Consider the following 23,378-nt stretch of genomic DNA (forward strand, 5'->3'; position numbering starts at 1 on the left):
ATGAGAGGCATTAAAAAAAACCCCAAAATCCACATGAGCTGCAGTGGTTAAAAAAGAGAAAACCCTGTTTTAAAAGCTTTTCTCTAGAGCATCAAGCCTAAAAGCCAATGCCATATATTTACCCATTACTATTTTTGGACATTCTCATTTTTAAAAATGAAGACCTCTGTGCTTTTTATTCCATGCCATATCCTTCACATTGCTTCCCCTGAAAGTACAATAAAAAAAAAAAAGATTGAATACTCTGGTTTTATTTTCATTCCCTACTGAACATAGATCAAAGCATATCTCTGGCATATATTAATTTGCTAACAGTGTTCCTATTTATATCTTTCTTTGTAGCATAGGTATATGATGTGTATTACCTCAGGAATAATAATTACAGCTTTCTTAATTTTGCTTTATTTCAATTACTTTAATTCTTTTTTTTTTTAATTTAGAATGCAATTTGTTTACATGTAAACAACTGGCAAACTCTCCAGCATTATAAATAAACCACTGCATTTTGAGATGTAGATTCAATCTCTTGAGGTATAGATGGAATAGTGATAAGGCTCTGAAATACACTGCTCATTCCCACTCACTCAATAAGCATCTCCTAACTCACTGGAGGGCTGAGAGTTCCCTATCCTAAGATTTAAATTTCAGAAGAATGCTGCATGCTTCTATACCCACAGGCTTAAGGATTCACAGAGGCGGGTTTTTTTCAGTTTCATCATTTTGAAGGCTTGATAAACAACAAGAAATAGAAAGTACCAGAAATCTTTACAACAGCATACACATGTACTAAATATGAATGTATATGGAAAACATACTGTTCTGGGGGTAGTTCTGTATGAACAAAGCAGGCAAAGAAGTGCAGACACTGCTGATGTTATCAGGTTTTTTCCTGACACTTCTGCCCAGGTATCCATCTGAGAAATCCTGTCTGTCTCCAGGCAACACAGAGAGCCTTAATCCACAGGAAGCCCAGTCATGGAGGCATGCTGGGCAAGAAGTCTGATGGGTTGGGGAAAGAGGCTGACAGTGTAAAAGGGCAGCTAAAATTTTTCTAAGAAAAGAAATCAGGAATTGAATAAAAAGAGCAGGACTGACAAAACCTGGAATCAGTGCCTGGCGTCAGCCGGAAAGTGGAGGCGATGCTGGATGAGAAGAGAAAGTCACAAATGCAGGAAACAGACTGAAAATTAACTATTTATCAGAAAAAACTTCCTGTGAGTGCAAACTCTTTCCAATCTCCTGCATGCTGTCATTTCTTGCATATGCACCTCTTTCCCTTCAATTCTTTAAAAAAACATGACAACCCAAAAAAATGACCAAAAAAAAGCTCTCCATGGTATGTTTGACTTTATAAACTCTAGTAATGTTGGGTGGGCTTTGGTTTTATATTGTGTTTGTATATGACAATAACAAATACACAAACGTTGTCTAGATACACTATAGAATCACATAGAAATATTCTTGACAAATTGATCTAGACTTCAATATTCCTAAAACTGACATCTACCTTGGAAGTTCCAACAAAATACATTCATAACCTACAGCATTTTTCTATACAAAAGAAGTCAACAAAAAACTCCAGTCAAACCTACGCAATGGAGGCAATAGAAATAGAAAAAAATCTGTTGTGAATCCGTATCATTCTCTGAACAGAAATGTTGTTTCTTCAAGTCTCACTAATCTGGATGACATACAGAATCAGAATCAAAGATTCTGCACTGGGTTAGAACAAATCCTTCAACTGGCTCTGTATCTTGTGTCCAAGAAAAGCCATAAATAAATACCTAGAGATACAAGATACCCTCCCTGCCTCCAGCTATTTCCAGTTCAGTAATTTCTGTAGCCAGATGTAGTTCCTGTACATTCAGAAATTCTCAATTAACATCTTTCTCACTTTGAACTGATGAAAATAAATGGTATTTCTCTAGAACATACTTTTTCTTTTTCTGATCTAGGCTAAACAACTAACAGAAAAAAAGATTACAATATTCATGCATATATGGAAGACTTAATTTTGGCAGTTTTTAGTGCTTCATTTACACTGCAAAGCTGATTCAGAAAGTCTGCCCTACCAGAGAAGTCAGATGAAGTTTCAGTAAAGATTTTAAAAAGTTGTAAAAGTTGAGTAACATTCCCCCTCAATTGTATGTAGCAAATACAGAATTCTTGACAGTGCTGTGGTTTTAGATGACCCAAATAACTTATTTGTGACATTGTTACTGCAGAGTAATGGAGATTCGTAAACTTAGGCTCCTAAAAGTTTTATGGTGCAGCATATCAGCATGTAATATTTCTCAGCATAATGAAAGAAAAATAGATCTACTCTAACACCATGCACTCAAGCTCTGAGTTGACGTAGAATTGAGAATGCCTTGCCAACAGCTCCTTTCATTCCAGGAACAGATAGTTTCAGACAAACTGAAACTGCCACTTCATCAGTTACAAGACTGATTGATTGTCCTACATATTCACTTACAAATAACGCATAATTATTTAACATTATTTAACAGAATGCCATGCAATGACATGACAGAAACACATGATGTTAATTCCATGCCCATGGAAGTCACTGACAGTCTTGAAAATCATTGAACAGTAAAGATGTAGGAGATGGAGATTTCAGCACTGCTCCAGAAAGCATAATTGAAAGGCATTTATTTAAAATTCTCAATAAAATGATAATGTCAAATATGTATGAAACACTCCAATATTGAACTTAAACACCTGTGCAGCATTTGAAGAGACATTTATGAGCTTTGCCACAAATTTGTGCGATTTCTGCAGGACCAGACGTAGAGTTGCAAGACCTGTCTCTTACAGATACTGGAATTCCTACCTGCATTTAAGGAAGGCAGGTTGTCTTTCCCACTTATGCCTTCAGTGGCTGTACACTCATGAACCAATGCACACTGCAAAAGAAATGTGACACATAAATGTGACACATTCAGGGGTTTGAAATAAATCCATGGCAGATTATAAAAGGTAGGCTGAAAACCACCACTGATAATATAAACTTCCAAAGTCTTACTTATCATCTACATTTTTATCTTTATATTTCTGTTCCAAGATACTGTAACACAAAGAATTATAGCCAAGAAAATGAAAAAAATATGATCAGCTGTTCCATAATAAAACAGAAATGTTTCCTTCCAGTATTATGGCAGAAATGTTGAGAGATAATAATAGTTTAGCTTAGTAAGTTTTATTATAAGAATAAGGCAGTTTAGTTTACAACAATTTTTGACAAGTTCTATGCTTTCAAAGTAGTTTCTTTAGGCAAAGCATTTTCAAATGCACAATGCAAGAAAACACTTAATTAATTTTTAAACAAGGGAAAAGTAAGAAGCACAAAAAAGTCCTTAAAATATGCTCAGGTTTTGTCAGTGGAGAACTTAAGGCAGAGAACAACACATTATGTTCTCTCTATATCTGAAAATGAATTTAACCATCACCTTCCTCTTCTATGAGAAATTCCTGCACATAGTTTACCTAAAACTGAACAAGCCCAGTTCAAAACTTATTTATTTCATATTAATTCAATAACTCATCGTTCTCACAATTGCATCCTCACTATCAATATATAAAACAAGATAGTGTTGCAACTGATTTGTACAAACCAAGGACTCCTTTAAAGACCACAGAAAATACCTCGGTCATGAGTCTGGTCTCTCTTTACAAGTATTAGAAAACCCTAGAAAGATGCTATTAAAGCCTTCTGTCTTCCCCATTAATTACATCTCCAATAATTGCAAGGAGTCTCATTCCACATTTTGCAGTGGAAGAAAAGCAAAATAAGAGAGAAGCCTGAAAAACCAGCTCGTGTTGCCTGTATCATGCAAGTTTTACAGGTCAAAATCTGAAAGATTTCACAGCATTTGTTGGCTTTTTGGAACTGGTCACACATATCTACTGTTTTAAAAAGGCATTGAAGTCCTCTGAGATAAGTGGTGAAAAAAAAGCGTGAAACTTGCCCTCAGAATTTGACGCAAAAGCAGACTGATTGTGCCAAGCAGAAAAGCTACTGAAAACAATGTCCTTTTCTCAAAAAAAAAAATCTTATGTAACTTCCAAACAAAAAAACACTCCATTCCCTGTAGCAGTATTTCCTTTCTTTATATTCACGAAGAACAGAATACACCATAGTGTTAAGCAGTAAACTGTCATAGTAAGGCTGTAAAAATTGTGTTCTCCAATGAAATGCAGATAAACCTGCCCCTTTGCAAGGGAATTCACCTCTTCTTTGGTTTACCTGTCTGTCATTCTTCCCAGCTTTTCAGTATTGTGGGCACAGACTGCACATAAAAATCAACATCAACAGGATTTCAAGGGCAGAAACCAGAGCAGCTATCCAAGGCAAAAAAAAAGCTGTACTTATGGCATCTCTCTGGACAGTTTTTGATCAGAAGTGATCAAATACATCCAGTTGAGATAAAAATAAGCTATTTTTTTCTTAAAGAAGGAAAGGGCCTAGGAAACTCAGGTTAGACTATTACTCTGCACATTTTTAGTTGAGGGAGATAAGTGTATAATAGTACTTACTCCAGAAATTTTATGTCCTTAACTCAGTTTGGTAATTAGTATTTTAGGCATCTGGTACAACTGATCATTCTAATTAACTTTGTGCAATAAACTGAGTTTCTACCTTCTGATCCTGGGTATTTGCTATGATGTGGTCTGTTTCCCCCTCCTCCAGCTCTCCCATCTTCACAAGGTTGACTTCAATGGTACCAACTGTCTTTCCACCATCAGATGTTCTGGAAAAAAAAACAACCCATGACATTGGGTCACTTGCAGCATCAAATTCTTTCAATTAGAATATTATCAGTAAATATTTAGTGCCCTCTCCATTCTGTAAAGCTGCAGTCACCTGTATTGAATTGGTTATTTACCACCACAAAACAAATGTTAACAATGAGGTAACTTCTTCAGGACAACAAAACTTTTCATCACAAAACTGAGGACGGGTAAGTGCTATAAATGGTGCGTGAATCCATGAACACTGCCAAGTTTTCATTCTAGACCTTATCCTGTCTGTGGACCATTGGATAAAGGGCTGTAACACTGCACCAATATTCCACATAGGATCTGCAATCCCAATGCTGATTACATGGCTTTGTTTCCTAAAAATCTGCAAAGAAAGGACATAGTGTATTAATAAAACCCCTGCAAAACCAAACCAACAAAACTAATCTGAATATCATGTTTCCCTTTCTAATCCCTCCACAGAGAAATTATTCAGAATCCATCCCATTTCTTGAACTATATGGGAATCGTGGTACAGTTACAGGTGAATTCCTTTATTATAATCTCCACAAATAATTTACTTTCAATTAATCAAAAACAATCATTCAGATGTAGATCACCAAGAAAAGAGTATCATCTACCTTTTGGAAGAAACAAGGGTTTAAACTCCTGAAAGATACCAAATGCTTTTCAGCTTTCACTGGCGCACAGCACCAAGTTTAATCATACAGTCTATCTCCCCTGGCTTATTCTGAACAGCTGGATTTTTGGAAAGGAAGGAAAGAAGAGTAACAGATTGTTTCATAATAATGAGGAAAGGATGACAAAAGGCACCAAGCGAAAATAGGCAAAAAGGAAATGATGATAATAAGTTCAGCACAATTACAAAAGCACAGTGAGGAAGGAAAATCAAAACAAATATGTGTGCGGCAATACTGTGTATTTTCTGAGCAGTGGAAATGAAGAGTGACAGATCAGGAAAAAAACAATACATAGAAAAGTTCAATGTCATAAAATCATAAAACCACAGAATTACTGAACATGCTGAGTTGGAAGGGACCCATTAAAGTAAACAAGTCCAACTCCTACAGTAAAATCTCAAAAAATAGTTACCCCCCCAAGCTTCCAAATTAAATAATATTTTCTTTGAAATCCATTAGGCTTTAATATACAGTCAGTAGAATACACTCATCTTGCAACTATACAAATCTGGTCTTCTATAAAACCTTGCAAAATAAACATAATTCGTCATATTTTACACGTGTAAAACTTCATCTGTTCTAAGCCAGATTAATTACTGACAATAAAGAAACTATTAAAAATGAACCCATTCCAAAAAGTTTTGCAATTGAAGAAGCCTATATTAATTGACAAAGCATCCAGAAGAAAAGTAATAAGGGTTCAGTGTCCAAATTGTGGTTATGAGCAGAAATACATAATACTTTTGAAAAGGCCTTCTGAATTAAGTACTTTCCCCTGAGTTGCTACAACTCAGGGGAAAGTTTGACTTCACTTCTTTTCTCTTTCTTGTGTCAAATTGGCACTCAAACTAGGCTCTGTCAACAAATGCACTTCAGCATTCCCAAGCAGAAAGGAAATACAGCAGATGTCAGCAAATCACATATCTTTAAAAGCCAAAGTGTGTGCTTGTAAGACTGAAAATTTTTCAGTAGCTTAAGGTGTTCTGATCAAAGTGTCAAGTGAATAAAGTGATCCAAGCCAACAAGACCTGTTGCACCAGTAAAATGGAAATGCTAGCTACAGTTTCTCAGTCCTTGTCTTTTATTCTTTAGAATCCTAAATGTTTCCTTTGATGCCATTAGTAAAAGCTTGGCCTCAGTATGACAGTAAGCATTGCATTACTTGCCTGCATGAGGAGCAATACATATTTTGAATGGGTTTAAAAACAGTGATTGATCAAATTTCACTTTTATGTATTTTTTATTATTATTTTCTTCTCGAAATCACTCCTGTTCTGGTCTAATACATTTGTAATATTACAATCTGGAACATGTGTTACCTGTAAGAGAAGGTAATGCAACACAATAAAACTAAACAGTGGGACTTGTTGCATTGTAGTTGCACTTCTTTCTCCAGTTCTTATCTTCCCACACAGAAATACGAAGACACAACTTAACAAAAAAAGCCAACAACAACAATACCAACAAAACCCAAAATCAAAGTTTCTTTTGAATGCTACAGGCATTCAAATCAACAAAAAGCTCTATAAATGCCCAGGGCAAAACTGCTGTGAGCAGTGTCAGACTGTGATTTTAAAACACCAGCAGTGCGTGAGTCTTCAGGTACTTGAAGACACACATTTCAAACTTTCCAGCAATGTCATGAGATTAAAATTTCACTTGAAAGAAAATTTAAAAAGAGAAACAGAAATGATGCAGTGGGAAAAAATTTAAAAAAGCTTAGTGATCATACTTTAGTAGGATAATTTTACTTTGCACTAACAGTATTGAGCACACACACATTATGTACACACTTCATGTCTTTTGCCTGCGGAGATGTAAAGACTCTCACACATACACACTGTTCAACACAGCATCAGAGAAATAATTAATTGGTTTTAGGATACTTCATAATGCATTAGGATGAAATCAGCTCATTTGCTGTAGTTTAATAAAGCTGAGAAGGACACTCGGCACTCACATGGTGCACTGAAGATGATCCCTGCATCAAATTGCTCTCAGTCACGAGACAGGAGACACTATATCCCCACAGAACAAAAGACTGCACCTCGACAACCTGTTTAGGACAAGTTGGGAGGGGGGATACTGCAAAGAGAATAAAATCAGTATCAACATAAGAAGCCCATACATGGGACAAAATCCACCTGGCTTATGGAGCTGGAAAATTGCTGGTATTTTTTAGCACCCTGGGACAAGAATCAGCAATCATCTGATACCTGTCAGCAGAGCACCTGCATTTGAAATAGATTTCTCTACCATCCCAAGCCCTTAAGGATCTGCAGGTCAGTATTAGTTCCCTCAAATATGAGGGAAGGAGATAGCCAGTAACACCATGAGCAGCAGGAACTTGTGCCCACCTTACTACTTCTGGCCATAAAATGTTGACCAAGGCATCGAGAGAGGAAAAAGGTTAACAAGCTATTGATGGAAAAGCATGTGAGCTAGATGGACTGAGAACAGCAGTCATTCACCTCCAATGGTGACCTCATTAACCTCCAATGGTGACCTCATCAAGTCTCATTACTACATATTGAATATTTAAATTTAGGCCTGCTAATTGGTTCCCCTGGCCATACACCTTTCTTCCAAAAAAAAAAAAAAAAGAAAACAAGAAAAATATTCAATAACATAAAGAAAGAAAGGAAGCAGACTTCACATCTCTATGGCTGTGTTAATTATAAAAGACAAAGTGACTGCCTGAAAAGCAAACTGCATGATTGAGTCTAGCAGGCAGCCCCTTTCTCCAGTGCACAATACACAATAAATGCAATTAGCAAAGGCTAACCTACAGATTGTCATAAAATTAATTTCTCTGCTGGTATAATATATTTTGATATATCCAAGCACAAAAGTATTGCACTTACAGAAAAATGTTTATCTGTGAATTCACAGTGAAGCCTATTAAAATAATCAATACTGGTTTTAAACAAGTCCACTGTAAATAAAATTTTGTTGCATTCTAAGATAAATAAACAAAATTTTGCAATGCTCAGTTCCTTCTGTTTTCATTATTTCAATGTGTAGTTGATTAAGTTTCATGTCAGAACAGATTTCACCTCAACTGTACTGGAGACTCACCTGACTTATGAAGTCAAGCTGTTGTTCACCAGCTTCCTGAGGCGGATGACACAACATGAAGGAGCCAAGAAACAATTTCAGGAGGGAGACCAAGTACAACTAGTTGTAGACATATCTACTGAATTTTAATAGGGAAAAGCAGCTAAATATTTAGCATTTTATAGTCATCATTTTCTAGGGAAGTAATGCTAAGTACATAAATGACTGCAGAAATTACTGTGTGGCTTTCCAATTCTCTCTAGTTAGTTAAACTTTGTGAATATTACTACTACCAAAGTGTAGTTACATGTTTTCTGACCCACTGAACTACAAGCTGTCAGGAGGGAGGGAAATTAAGAGGACTTTTTTGTCAAAAATAGCTAGGTTTATCTTCTTTCTTTAACGAAAGTTCAGTCCTGTCCAAGATTAATGAAAAGACGACAACTAAAATTAGATAGATAGCTAGACAAATAGATACTGTCCAAGAGCTTAAGCACTGACACGTGATTAAAGAAGCCTGTATAGTACATGACTGACAGACATATAGAGACATGGCCTCCCAGATAAACTGTTGTTGGGGGTTGGGTTTTCTCTGTTCTTTCCTTATTACCTCTAGAATTTCTTCTATTGAGTTGCTAAGAAACACTGAGAGCTGAGTCGTTGAGATGGGCAGGGAGGGGAGAACTTTAGTTTTTGGGAGTTTCTCTGCAGGAGTGGGTGGGCAGAGATACTGCAAGAATGGGGGCAGGTAAAAAGAGACAGGGGTGGCCGCTCTCTCACTGCCACGCTTCATAGGACAGTCAGACCTGTGGCTTGGGGAAAGGAGTTCACTGCCACCACCATAACCCAGCAGGGAACCTTTCTTCTATTACTGGGCCTCGCATACCCCTGCCCTGCCAGGATATCATGCAGATTCCAGTTATTGCCACAGAGATTTGATACATTCTCATCCACTGTCCCGAGATTTCTGCCATCCCTGCCTGCTACTTCTGAGAGTCCTGCTAGGCGCTCCGGGATCGGCTGCCCCAGGGTTTGTGGATCAAAATTGCCCAACCAAAGAGGCCCCTCCTGGAAACAGGCAAACTACCCCCACAGGGAAAGGGGCTAATGGAAGTACTTATTGCCAGCTCTTTGCAAAAAGCCATAGAGCTCAACTAAAAAAAAATAAAAACAAAACAAAACCCCAAAATTTTATGCTGTTCTTAACAGAAAGGCATGGTAAGAGATCCTCTAAACTGAACTTAAAAATTAAATATTCTAAAAAAAAATCAGCTTTTATAACTGAATTAGCAGCTAGTATACCTCTTATTTAGAAAAAAAATGCATGATTTAATTTTTTTTTAATTGGGCACACTATATCATATAATCAATATTAAGAAATATTCTCCTACTGAAAAATACTTTTGTTGCATTCAACAGTCCATTTTATGCCATTCATCATCACAACTGTATGAAAAAGCTGGAAGCAAGCGACATTGCATTAGCATTGCAAAATGAAACATGCAAGTCTATAGAAAGCATCTCTCTTTTTATAAATTCCACACTGGAAACTGCAATCCCAAATCTCTAGTCACTAAATTCCTCTGCCAACATCTGTTGTGTACACTGATGTAATTCTACAAATCAACCTTTTTGTGTTTTGATGATTAGCTACATGTGCACAGATCTACCAGAAACACTCAGCCACCAGTTTAGGACACCTTTATGGAGAAGAAAGGACAATCAAAATAAAAACTTCTTTTGCAGAGGTTTTGTAACTTGTCTCCCAAATCACTGTTAGGGTAGAATGGTAGGAAAACAGAAAAGTAGAGCACAGTGTGTCAACAGTAAGAACTTGTAGACACATGCCAGCTCTCCACAAAATAACAGAAAAATACAATGTTTCTTTGAAAACACTTTTATATTGTTACATTGTACCTCAGAAAGACAATGGAAAGATATTGTAACTTTGAAAAAGGAAAACAAAAAGAAAACTCAGTTAAAAATGAACCAGATTCTATAACTACACCAATCTTTACAGGGCACACCACAGGCTATTTCCGGGTCCTTAAATCTCTACTTTAAATCTAACAAAGGACTATCTCAATCACAGGCATGCCCTGATAAACTCCTATCCAAAGAATATCAACACGAATTAAATAGAATTTCATGCTCTGACAAGTCCCTTGATATATTCTCTATCCTCCTGAGACGTGCTAATACCACAGGGTGATTAGAGGAAAACAAGCTTAAATTAGTAGACTGCTCTGGTTAAATTGCCATCAAAGAAATGTGGATAATTTCTACTGACTTTCTGCTGCTGAATAGTCATAATTAGAAAACAATCCCACTTTTGAAAGGTTTGGATGTTTTTCTTAAAAAATATCCAACTGACTAAACCCTACCATTAATGTGTCTGCAAATTAATTTAATTGGTATATTTGTCTTTTAATGTTAGCTGAACAAAGAAGACAACCAAGACTAAAAATATTAATTAAAACCAAAATTTTCATCTATTTCTTATGAATTTTCCATCTTAACTTTTTGATTACAAAGTGGACAAAATACTTACTTTGAAACTGAAGCTTTCCATTCTGTCAATTACTGTGCCACCTGTTGGAGGCAATCTTTCAGAGTAAATTTTCAATATGTCACTTAGGGAAGCAAAATTTATCCCAAAGAGCTAAAGACAACTTGAATTCCTGTAAGAATAGATTCTTACAATCACTAAGCTGGAATTCATTTACCTAGCCATCGATATCCGTAGGGAACAGTCAGTTCACATGCTATCTAATTGGATTTTTTGTTAGACAAAGTTATCTTCTTGTCAGGCGTGGCATTTTCTGTTTGGGAGAAATTAAAATCAAAGTATTTTGTTAACTTTGCCCTGCAAACTACACACTCATATACAACTACTCTTGTTGAAATAGGAAAGCAGGAGCCAAAATATTTCAGGAGTTTTCCATTCCTAAAAAAATCTCTGAATGGGTCATATTTTGCTCCTTAAAACAAATTAAGGCTGTCTTCCTGTGCTCAGGATAACAAATGTAACACAATTTGGCCACAGCATCTATGTACAACATTGCAGGCACAACATACGTTGGTGTCTCAGCTCTTCCAGTCACAGCTTCTTTCCTCCCAGAATGCTGCCTTTGCAGACACATGAGTTTGAGCAGCAGCTCTGTAAAGTTTAACTGTACCTTGCCAGTAATCCCAAATAAGCCTCCACTGTAGTTGCAAAAATCAGCTCAAAAAAATCCCTGCACTATATAAAGTCCAATGAATAGATTCTGAAAATCACTATCTAAAATGTTGCCCTTAACCTTCAAAGGTTTTGATTATTATCTTCATTTAACTCAAGCCATGCAAGACAGTATCAGGGGTGTTAAATGATTTTTTTTTTTTTTTCCTTCAGTGCCCAGATGTATCTGCTCAGCCCAGCCCTAGGTTTTGAACATTGTCTCTGACCCTTCTGGAGCTCTGTACCCTGTCACTGATTAGAGTTGTACATCACACCCACTCCAATTTCAGTATGGCTGCATATAACAATGAGTTTAAGAGACCACAAGCATTTTCACATGGGAGACACCTTCAAAATTTAGGCCCACCTTCTTTAAACATGCCTGAAAAGAACTGTAACACTGCTAATTCTTTAAACCACACATACCGAACAAAACTGAGAATCTTATGCTCCTCTCTAAAGGAAACTTTGAATGAATATTCCCTATGCCAAGTTCCTGCAATTCTTCCATAGGTTATCATAGTATAAAATCACCTTTTCTAATCTGGCACCTGGAAAGCTCCAGGTTATAGGGTTGATTTTGGTGTTTAATTTTGAATTTGTACATGGCAGAATTAGAAGCATTTCAAGTTGTCATCTAGTATACCTGACGGAACATGGAGTCTACAACACAGTCAAGCAGCAATCATAGAATTGTATAGGCTGGAAAAGAACTTTAAGAGCATTGAGTCCAACCATAAATCCAGCATTGCCAAGCCCACCATTAAACCCTGTTCCTAAGGGCCACATCCACATGTCTTATAAATAGCTCCAGGGATGGTGACCCCCCTACTTCCCTGGGCAGCCTGTTCCAGCGCTTGATAACCCCTCATGTGAAGAATTTTTTTCCTCATATCCAATCTAAACCTCACCTGGTGCAACTTGGGGCCATTTTCTCTTGTCCTCTTACTTGCTACCCCTCGGGAGAAGAGACCAACCCCCACCTCACAACATTTCCTTTCAGTTAATTGCAGAGGGTGATAGGGTCTCCACTGAGCCTCCTTTTCTCCAGGATAAACACTGCCAGCTCCCTCAGCCACTCCTCACCTGACTAGAGCTGCAGACCCTTCCCTATCTTTGTTGCCAATCTTTGGATGACAAATACCAAGGGTTAGTAATTAGAAAAACCATGATTTACAACAGAGGGAAACACTTACCTGAGGGTAAGGGTCAACTGGTGCTCCTTTGACTTTACCAGATCTCCTACTCTAAAAGTTGCACAGCCCAGGAAGCTTTGCTACAAATCAAAGCAGAAAGAAAAGATAATATATTCATTCATTTTTTTACTTCTTTTGGTCTCACACTTGAAAATCTTTCTTCGGTACCCAGAAAAATATTGCATTTCAACATAACAGTTTTACTTTAACCACTAGAATGTTTTTTGTGCACCGCTATTATCAGTAAAATGTTAAACTTTGGTTTTATGGGCAGGAACCTTTCTCCTTTCCACTAAGAGCAGTCTAACAATCTGACAAAATAACAGGTTGTAAGATGTACAGCCACAGGAAAGATTTCATTCAGTACAAGTATTTGCATTTTGCATCTATTTCTTCCTATTTTTCCAATTTCTGGATTACAAGAAGTACTAAGTTTTCAGTGTTTTACCGAAGTTGTTCTTGTTATGGTTTCTCTCAAGCCATTGGCACTACCATCCATGTATTCCAAATAGGAATGTATATGCTAGGAAGATATTCTTAACTTGAGTTTAGCACAAGTTTATTAATAGAAATGTTATATTTATCTAGTTATTGGCAATGTTTTTAGTACAGTTTTCCTCTATTTCCATTGTAAGGTGAACCTATTCACTGCATTAAAACTGCAGAGAAATGTGGCAATGCAATGAGAATGCCTAAAGTAAAATTTAGCTACACCACTGTATCTTTTTCTTCTATAAAAATCACTCTTGACACATAAAAAAAGTTCAAAGAGGAAAAAGGGTTAAATCTTCTTTTGCACTTTGGCTACTTTTTAACCTCTGCTCATATCCTGCTCCACATTGCTGAAATCCCATTTTGTCATCTTGGCCAGTATTCTTGCCTTGGGAACAATGGGCAAGAAACTAACAGCCTACAGCCATCTTCTATCAACTTATCCTCCAAATATACAACACCATATCACTTGCTCTAAAGAAACTGTAAGAAGATCATTACATTATGTTTAATTTTTGGCAATAAAACGAACACAAAGTTTGGGTTTTGTTACATAACACTAAGTTTACTGTTGGAACGGCAAATTAGAATTCTACGCTAAATTATATATATTCTTGGATATACAAATTAAAGAAGAATCAAGTTGCTATGAGTCAACAGAGGCTGCCTACAGAGAGCAATATTCCCTTCAGGGAAAACAGAAAAGAATTTCTCACTGCTGAGAAGAGTAACTTCCTCTGGTAAAAAAACAAACCCTTCAGCCTGTTTTCTTTCAGGAAAGCTGGCAGGATGCGGATTGTTTGAATGCAAACAATAAAGTTCTACACTAAGAGAAGTTTTCTTCCATATAAAATGTACAGTTCAAAACCAATTCTGAAATTAGGCAAGCACCAACACTGCAGTTAGTAAACTGCAAACTGCTGGTCTGAAGTTTGGTAAACTGAGTCATGAGGTATGGTTGCTCCCATCAATGGCACAGGTTTGGATTTCCTAAGCAGCATGTAAGCAGGAAAGGAAAAAGCAAACAAGTTGAGAATCTAAGGAAGGCTGGAAAAACAGTGGATCTGGGAAGTGATGAACAGGAAGAAAAGAAGAAAAAGAATATAGCCACACAAGCAAAGATCACAGTTACTTTTCAGTGCCAAAATGAAAGGTACTTTTGACAAAAAAGACACCCAGGTGCAAAATATGGTGATGCACAGCCTTGCTGGAGTGAACACGCAGATGGTTCTGTCTTCCTTTAGATGAGTCAACATGAGAGTGTTTCCGCACTAAAACACTCTGGTCACACATTTAGCCCAGATTATTTATCTTTTTCCAAGAGCATATCCTTCTTCATACTGTAAGAAATTATTCCACAGCACTGTGCCTCTATGGCAGCCTTTATTCTGGCATTTCATGACATTTGAGTGCTTGTACTCGAAAGCTGACCATTTGGAAAGGGGAAGGGGGGTATTTGGAATGAAACTGATAAAAGGTTTGGTCACTTGGGGCTTCTTCCTGCTGCAAAATAGAACCATATATATATTTAAGAATCCTAAGTCAGAGTCCTCAAGTGATCAGGGCCAAGAGACAGCTACACTGCTCTCTCATAAAGTCAGAGAGTGGATTGTACCCACTAAACGTGTCTGAGCATCAGATCTACTTCTCCAGTGTCATGAAATTAAAGATGAATTATTTTATTGGCTTAAAATGTTCTACTGTTCAGTAGAACAGTTCTGTTTCATATTTTTATGCATATTTAGAAAAAAAGAAACTCTTTGCCTGACAACAGAGCTATGTGCAAAATCAAATAAAATTTTAAATTATCCCATGACCCAAATTAAGAGAGTTATGCTAATGTTTAAGGCATCTAATATCAAAATGGAGAATACTTTTTCCATACTGATTTAGATATCAATAGTCCACCCTGGGGCCTGAACTGGCAGTCTACAAACCAATTTAACATTGCCCACATAACTTGGAAAGGCTTGAAAAGTAGGCTTTAAACAAAATTACTGCTGTAATGCTAATTGCAGAATAACATTCCTTTGGAATTTTGCTAGTGTTCTAGACACAACAATAAATTTTAAGATATGTGCCTTGAGTAGTTTGATGAATAATCTCAGCTAGCCAAAGAGAAAAGTCTCTATAATAGCTATATGGAAAGCTTTATTTCACTAAGATTGAATTTGCTGCCAAGCTACAGATTTTTCAAACACTAGCTGAAGTCTTGAAACCAAGGAAGCCCCAGTAAGGCAGAAAAGTTGATAACTTAGGCTAAAAAATTTAACCCCCAGGTATTTTACATGTTTGCAGACAGATCTGACACCTGCACCAGGTGGTCTTTGTTCTTTTATCCAGCTCTAGCAGGGCCAACCTTTCCTACCCCCACCAGGTGGGAAGGTTTATTATCTGCGAGGTTTTTGCCCTCCCAGAAAATTACTTCCCAATACCTTTCTCAAATATTCTGTAGATCTACACATGAAAGTGAGTCCTCTATATGTTGCCAGTTTCACTTCTGACAACACAAACCAAAGGCAACTCCTGCTGCAGAATGTTTGATACCCTGCACACGAAGACCAGAAAGCGACAGCCCAGGCTTCCTGAGGAAATGCCATTCCAGACTCTCAATCTCATCCAGATTGCTTGAATGACATCAGCAAGGAGTTTACATGGTTGTGCTTGTCTCAGGATAGCTTCAGTTCAAAAAGATTTTCAGATATTTGAATGGGAATACATCAATGAGATTACCATGAGACTACCACTCCTGCCTTGATTATTTTATTCATTTAACCAAAAATTTTTGCTATTAAAAAAGCTTGTCAGCTCTTGTTGAGCACTGAGCGTTTTTGCCTGCCAATGAGATGAAAAAAAAAATAAAATCAATTACTGAAAATAATTGCTTACCCCCACATCTGTTTTTGGTTCCTTGTGATCAGGTAGGACACTGGTGCGGACCTGAGAGAAGGGAGGGGGAAAAAGGCAAGAAATTATTATATTTTTTATTGCTGCCTTCCAATTAGAATGAAAGAAGTACTCATGCCTTTCTTTCCTCATATTTTTGACATTTTGGAGATAAATTTAAATGGAGCTGTAAATGTATATATAATTTATAACAGCTAGTAATTTAAGCACAATATTTGCTGGTTGCTGTAAAGAAAATCTCTTACCACTGCCATCTTTATCATTCTGAACTTTTCTGAGTCTCTAAAGGGAGAAAACCTGTATTTAGTTGTTCTTTTCCTAAAAGGAGATTTTTTTTTTTTGCTGTAACTTGACTGACAGAATACTTCATCTATAGGTGTTACCTGGAAACAGAATTTTCAGCTTCAAGTGAAAGAGCATAGTACATTGAAAAGTATTTTCTCCAAGTAAGTACTTGCCTTTGCCAACTGATCTGCAGCAGAAATCCTGATCCCCAGTCTCAATATATGACCCTACCTCCTTCAGACACTTGCTAAGCATCTCCGAGGTGAGAGATGTTTGTAGGCATTCAGAGAAGGAAAGCCTCTATATTCTCCCCTACACAGGACCTCCTGCTGTCCCCATATTTTCTGCAAAGTGGAGCTACCACTGTACTCAACTGCTTTCATTTCACAAGAGCAAGGATGGGATAATCTCACTTCCTTTTCTGTATTTCCCAAAATATAGTACAGGTTGGTGTGTGGGTGTGTCTTCAGTGTCTTTACAATTTTACTGTTGAGAGGTGGTTGAGAACAGACAACTGATTAAACAGCAAAAATTAGATAGAAAATGTATAAGAAAACCTCTGTGACATCCCCGATGGCCTGCCTGGGCCAAAACCAGCCCTTTGGAATAACTTGCTGTTAAAAGCAACGCACAAGGGACAATACACTGAGCATGCACATCTGTTTGATTACCTAGCCTAAATAACAGATATTCATTCCCCAAGAACAAACTTTTAGCTTGATTTCCAAGTAAAACTCAAACTCATTTTGCAAAAGACTGTATTTTTTCCATGCCATCAAATATGACCCTCAATTCTTCTATTCTAGTTGCAATTTAGTACACAAAAAGAAACACTCCTTTAATACAAAGATAATTTCTCTGTTATTGTAAATACATGCTGTTATAAAGCACCGATACAAAGCAGAACCACTGCTTTTCTCAGTCAGCTCTTATCCCTTGATTTCCTACAGTGAGAACATTGTTTTTTCCACAAAAGCCTGAAGATAATAAAAAATGCTATAATTAATTTAGCAAGGGACAGCATACTTTAGAAATCTGTGGGAGTCCTCATATGGATGCAATTTTACATTTAGATTTTCCACACTATATACATTAGCAACTTCAAAGCATTTGGCCATCTACAGAAAACTAGTATAAAATGTTCAATAACAATATTTATATCTAAAATTAATCTTTAAATGCTTCAAGCCATGAATGAAAATTAAATTACTAACATTTTTTTGCTGATGATACCCATCTTTCCCTTTTGAAGGTGAAGAAATAACTTAGAGCAATCTCTTTCTTAAAAGAAAGATGGAGTATCAACATCAGGCCAAAAATGCTGTGTCATTTTAAGATGCTAGAAAGCTGTTCTATGCGCCAGCCTCAAAGAAGTGACATCTGGCCCAACAAGAAGTCAGGTATTTATATTTTCCAATTATTATTATGGCTATTTTTTCAAGAAAAATAAACTAATAATGTAAGCATTAACATTATTCTTCATCATTTACTTATGTATTTATAACCCAACAGCAGTTCAGCAAATATTTTTAGAAGTGTATGTGTTTTTATGTGATACTAAGTTGTACTTTACAGCTAGAGAAAGTTAAAGTGTCTCTTACACATACTGAAATCAAGGGAATTCAACATTCATTTAGACTCATAGAATATTAAGTCCTTCTTTTGCTGAATAAAACATCAATTCAGGAGAACATATTTCAGCTTTTCTGGCCCAACACAAACGTGGAAAGGGATGTCAAGACCTGACTAACCTAGAGTCTTCCATTTAATACAAGCATATTCCTGAATTTCAAATGGATTTAAAATACAGAAACAATTTTTGTTGCATTTTGCAATATTTTTTTGTTCAGCTATGTTTGTTTGTTTTCATTTGGTTTTAACCCCTTTATAACCAGTAGCTGGACAGCCAAATCTAACTCTGTCTTTGGTGGGACTGACATTAGACTGTATCTCTCTTCCCCCCAAAATATATTTTGTTTTAAATTAAATCTAATATCTTGATCCAAGTGTGCGCAAATATATGTAATTTTAGAACCTTTTACTCTTTGATATTTATTAAAAGAGAAGCCAAATATGTGTACGTAAATACGTACATGGATGGTACAATCCTTTCAGGCTGTCTGTTTGTTGAGCTCCTGAAAAACTCTCTGAATGCTGAAATTATTGGGGTATCATTATGGGATGTTCATGCAGGTCTCATTATAAAGTCAGCTCATAAAAACTTATAAAGCATAAGAAACAAGTCAGTTCTAGTCCCAATCCATAAAATGGAGGAGAAAAAATGGAGACAATTACAGAGGATTTGAAAGGTCAAATATTTTCCCAGTGCATTTCCTCATTAAACAAACTGCCACACTTTTTAAAACCTTGTCATAAATCAACTTTTCCCCACCGGCCTCATCTAGAACAACTACAAAATATAAATGCAAACACAAAGTCAGATTTTAATCCCAAACATCCACTACTCTGTTAGAATTTCAGCTCTCTCATTTTTCGCCCTAGGTTTTCCTGTGCAAAATGCAAACCTCTGAGAGGGGAGTTAATTTACAACTAGGATAAGACCATCCTTCCCTGGAACAGCACACACTACTGCTTTACCTCCCCAGACAAGAAGAGATCACAAAGGCGTGCAAGAAAGACAGCTTGCGACCTAGGCTAAATGCAAAAAAGTTTATCCATTCCTGTAATTTTGTTTGTAGAATAATACAGTTACCTTTTTACACCACGGTGGAGGCCTGTGAACCTACTGGGAAAAGGGCAGTGGCAATGCCCTGGAGGCATGCACCATAGGCTGTGGGCATCTCCCACAGTTTGGGGGGAAACAGAAGGCTTGCCCCATGGCACTCTGCAGCGCTCTGCCAATTCACCCCAGTTCTGTATTCCCCGTTGGCCATTCCTACCCCTTTTAACCCTATATGGTCTTGCTCTAGAATAATCCCTGTTTCCCCATTGGTTAATGTAGCCCTGCTTGTCCACCCTGGCACTGCCTATTGGCTCCTGCCCTGTACCGCACCTATGCCCTCAGCTGATTGGCCCTGACGCTTTGCTCCACCCTCTCCTTTCCATATTTTTACCCTGAACCTTCCTGTGTCTGTTGTCTTCTCTCTCTGGAGCCCTTCAGCACCAGACTCTAAAAAAACCCTCTCTGGAACCCCATACAGAAGATCCTTCCATGTCTCTCCTGCCTGCCAGCTACACACCACAGCTTCTTGAACCAGGAGGAACACCAGTGGACAACAGTGGGCACTCATGATATGCTTACTTTTCTTTAAGTCTCATACAAAACAATATGCAATGAGTAATGCATTTGTCACAGACACATCTGTTAAATTTCTCTAGGCAGAGATGCTAAATTCAGCTTTAACGAACTGTCCCTTTTGTAGAAGACAGTTTTGTGTGATTAAAGGGAACATTTCTTTCAGTCATTTGCAGCACTCTGAGCAACATTCTCACACACTGTCAAAATACAGAAGATTCATTCACTATCATTACCCAATCATCTTTTGTGCCTGCCTTTAATTAAAGCCTTTGCATTTCAGTTGATGATCAAAGGCCATGTTCAGAACGCACTCAAGTTTCACAAACAAATAATGCTAGATCCTTCCCTTGGTTACAGTGGATTTATTCCATCAAATCAACAGAGGCTTCCAGTGACTTCCCAGTACTCACTGCTGTTGGCTGGTCAAATCCACTCTTCTGTCATCATTGGTATACACTCCTGGCATCTCACGATAACTAAGTACACACATCAGGCAAGGCTAGGCAAGGCAAGATGAAAGAGACTACTGAAAGCAGTCACTGAAAAATTTACTGGCACTCCTTCAATAAAGCACCTTCCAGGAAAGCATTCCCAACTTCAGTAAAACTGAAGTTGTATGGGAACACAACGTGCACATGAAGTAACCTGGAGGTGCTCTGGGAGGGTGACCATCTGCACCTTTCTGCTCCCACAGAGAAAAGAACACCAAACTCTCCTAACACAACCATACACTTCACAGACAGCTGCTACAGGCAGTCAGCCCCATCCTCACCACCACTCCCTGCCTGCTAGCTGGCACCACCACCCATTAGAGTCCAGGAGTTACTCTTTCTTGGAATTTTTCAGTCAAAGAAATTGCAGCTTCATGTGTTGTGCTGGGTGAGCTGAAAATGCCAAAATTGTTACGGGGTTCTGCAACAACATGAATCAGCTTTTATAGGACAGAACCCATTCCAGTACATGCAGCAAATTATTTTTTGAATTAAGATATTTTACATTTAGCAGCTATTTATTTTCATCATATAGATTAACAATTTGCTAAATAATTCTGATGCAGGAGTGGTGGGGCAGAAGCTGGGTGTTCCTCTAGCTCTGGTCCAGGAGGTTTTCCAGATGCCTTCTGTCCCTTTGCTGTCACCAGAACTGAAGCATTGTGAAGTCTGACCTAGAACAGATGCTAGATGGAGTTAAAGAATAAAGTAGGTATTTAATAAAAGGCCTCAATGGATACACCTTGGACAGTACAAGATCTCAGCCTGGGCTACACCCAAGACAAACCTAAAATGGTCACAAAATGGACAACTGGTCACAAAGTCTCTCGCTTTTGTAAGCTCTGGTCCATTAGCATGTTGGAGTTGATTGCCCAACTACAGCTTTAGGTTATAAAGTCCCATCTTTCTTGTTTTCCCCTCTTCATTCCACCACTGTTTATGCTCTTGGGCCTGAAATTTGAATTGGTTGTCCTTGGTTCCCAGCTAGACAAGGAATTGCTTTGTCTTCCTACTCTGTGAAGAGAACTCACTATCCCCTAATATGAGGCTCAGAATTACACACTAGAAGTACAGAATCTGAAAAATATAAAAGCTAAAATCTGAGGCATCATTTCAATCAACATATTGTAGTCAGCAAAGTAAAATACTTCCATCAGTAGTTTGTTGGATGAGGGCTTATTGAATGTAGGACAATACCAATGCAGTAATTTCCCAACCTTCAGCACACTATTTCCAACAGTCAATAAAATGAAAGTGAAAATCTTTTCCCAATGGACATGCACATGGTATTGCAGGATTTACAGCTCCAATAGAAAAGCTGATAGGCAGAGAAACTAATAAATGTTAAAACTGAATTAAAGATGAAAATTAATAAAGGGAATATAAGCTACATCAAATTACTGCAATGTTTTATAATGTTATTTGTATAATATATTCATTAAATTTAAACTTACAAAATATTTATATATATATATATATATTCCCTTCTACAGACAGTAGAGAAAATATGTATAATCTTATTACTTGCTGTATAGCAACTGACAGTTTCATCTGTTTACTTATCCGAAAAGGTCAAACAGAAGGACAGGACTATCAGCATCCTTTCCATAGGCAGTGTTTGAATGTGACTCTTTTGCAGAGCATAGAGTCAAGTCCATTAATTTGTGCAGCACTGACACTGTGTGCTACCTCCAGGCACACTCCTTAAGATGTAATGTGAGGATAATAGAAAATATATACTTCTCAGTCTCTAAGAATCTTCATAAATTGCTTTTCTTTCAGACATCTCTGCAGCTCAGTATCTTTCTCTGTATAGGCTGCATCTTTGTGTGCTTTCTAGAGAACACATGGCACAAGAGAAGAATCACAAGATCCCCAAGCAAAGACTAAAGTTAACAAAATTTAACAGCTTATGTAGGTATGTAACTTGGTGTATGAATAATGAGCAGAGAACCACAAAATCGTGAGTGTTTGATTAGAAATACAGTTTTGTTTGTCTATTTTTACAGCTCGGGCATTTGATCAGAATGAAAACCTCGCAGTTCAAAGAGAACAGATTACTTAGGAACTCTCTCCATACTGAGCACACCACAAAAAACATACCAACTCTGCAGCATCCACATGGAAGCTGGAACTTCAAGTGACAGAAAAGATCAATACATTATGAGTGCTTTGGGGCAGATCAGAGTCAGATCTGATCCAGCAAAGCTTATTAACTCAGCATAATTGCCAGCCATGGTGGAGCTGCACCACTTTGCACTGTGCCTCAATGCAAAATGACACCAGCCCTATCCATACAAGGACCCAGTGTAGCTCAGATCCCAAGCAGAGGTTACATAGTGGGACAACAAACAGGGCCCAGCTCACAGGGATCGGAGCATCAGCTGCTGGAACTTGGTCTGCAGATCACCAAAAACAACCAAGATGTGCAAAGAGGAAAAAAAAGGTAGCTCCTATTATTGGCCTTTCCCTCACGAAGCATTAAGATCACACACAGAGCTTGTTCCTCAGTACATTGCAAAAAAACCTGAAAATCATAGAGCTGAAAAACACCTCTTTGGAACACACTTGTAACCACCCCCCATATTAAGGTCTATTCTATTCCAGAGTTATTTACTTTCATATAATAAATAAAGAGCTGATGAAGGCAAAGTCCTAAGATTCATATATCTCTTGTACTTACAGGAAATAAGAAAAAGCTGTCAAGTCTAGCCACATAAATCTAAATAATCTTTAATACATTTTTAGTGTATGCAACAAAAAATGGAAGGAAGAAGAGTTTATTTACCTTCTTAACATAGCACACAGCATGAGCACTGGATTCAATTTTTTTAACCAAATTGAAACAGCTTTCTTTCTACAGAGAAAGCTCTGTCATGTAAGGTCATGCAACAGATTAAAAGTGACAAAGAGAAATGGCCTCTATAAATTAGAGATAATTAACATTTGAGTCTTAGCATCATGAAAAATAGAACCTCTTTTACTCACAATTAATTTGAAAACTTGGGGTACATCACTCTACCAGTA

General features: G+C 37.4%; 1 protein-coding gene across 1 annotated transcript in view; it reads right to left on the minus strand.

The window, feature by feature from the left end:
* Nucleotides 1-23,378, minus strand: part of INPP4B (inositol polyphosphate-4-phosphatase type II B) — a 295,785-nt gene that overhangs the window by 104,619 nt on the left and 167,788 nt on the right. The window contains exons 6-9 of the mRNA XM_064416567.1: nt 16,299-16,349; nt 12,918-12,997; nt 4,643-4,754; nt 2,837-2,909 (exon numbers count right to left, since the gene is read on the minus strand). Coding sequence (XP_064272637.1) covers nt 2,837-2,909; nt 4,643-4,754; nt 12,918-12,997; nt 16,299-16,349 — 316 coding nt within the window. The remainder of the gene's footprint in view (nt 1-2,836; nt 2,910-4,642; nt 4,755-12,917; nt 12,998-16,298; nt 16,350-23,378) is intronic.

The sequence above is a fragment of the Passer domesticus genome, chromosome 4 (assembly GCF_036417665.1).
Source record: "Passer domesticus isolate bPasDom1 chromosome 4, bPasDom1.hap1, whole genome shotgun sequence".
Lineage (NCBI taxonomy): Eukaryota > Metazoa > Chordata > Aves > Passeriformes > Passeridae > Passer > Passer domesticus.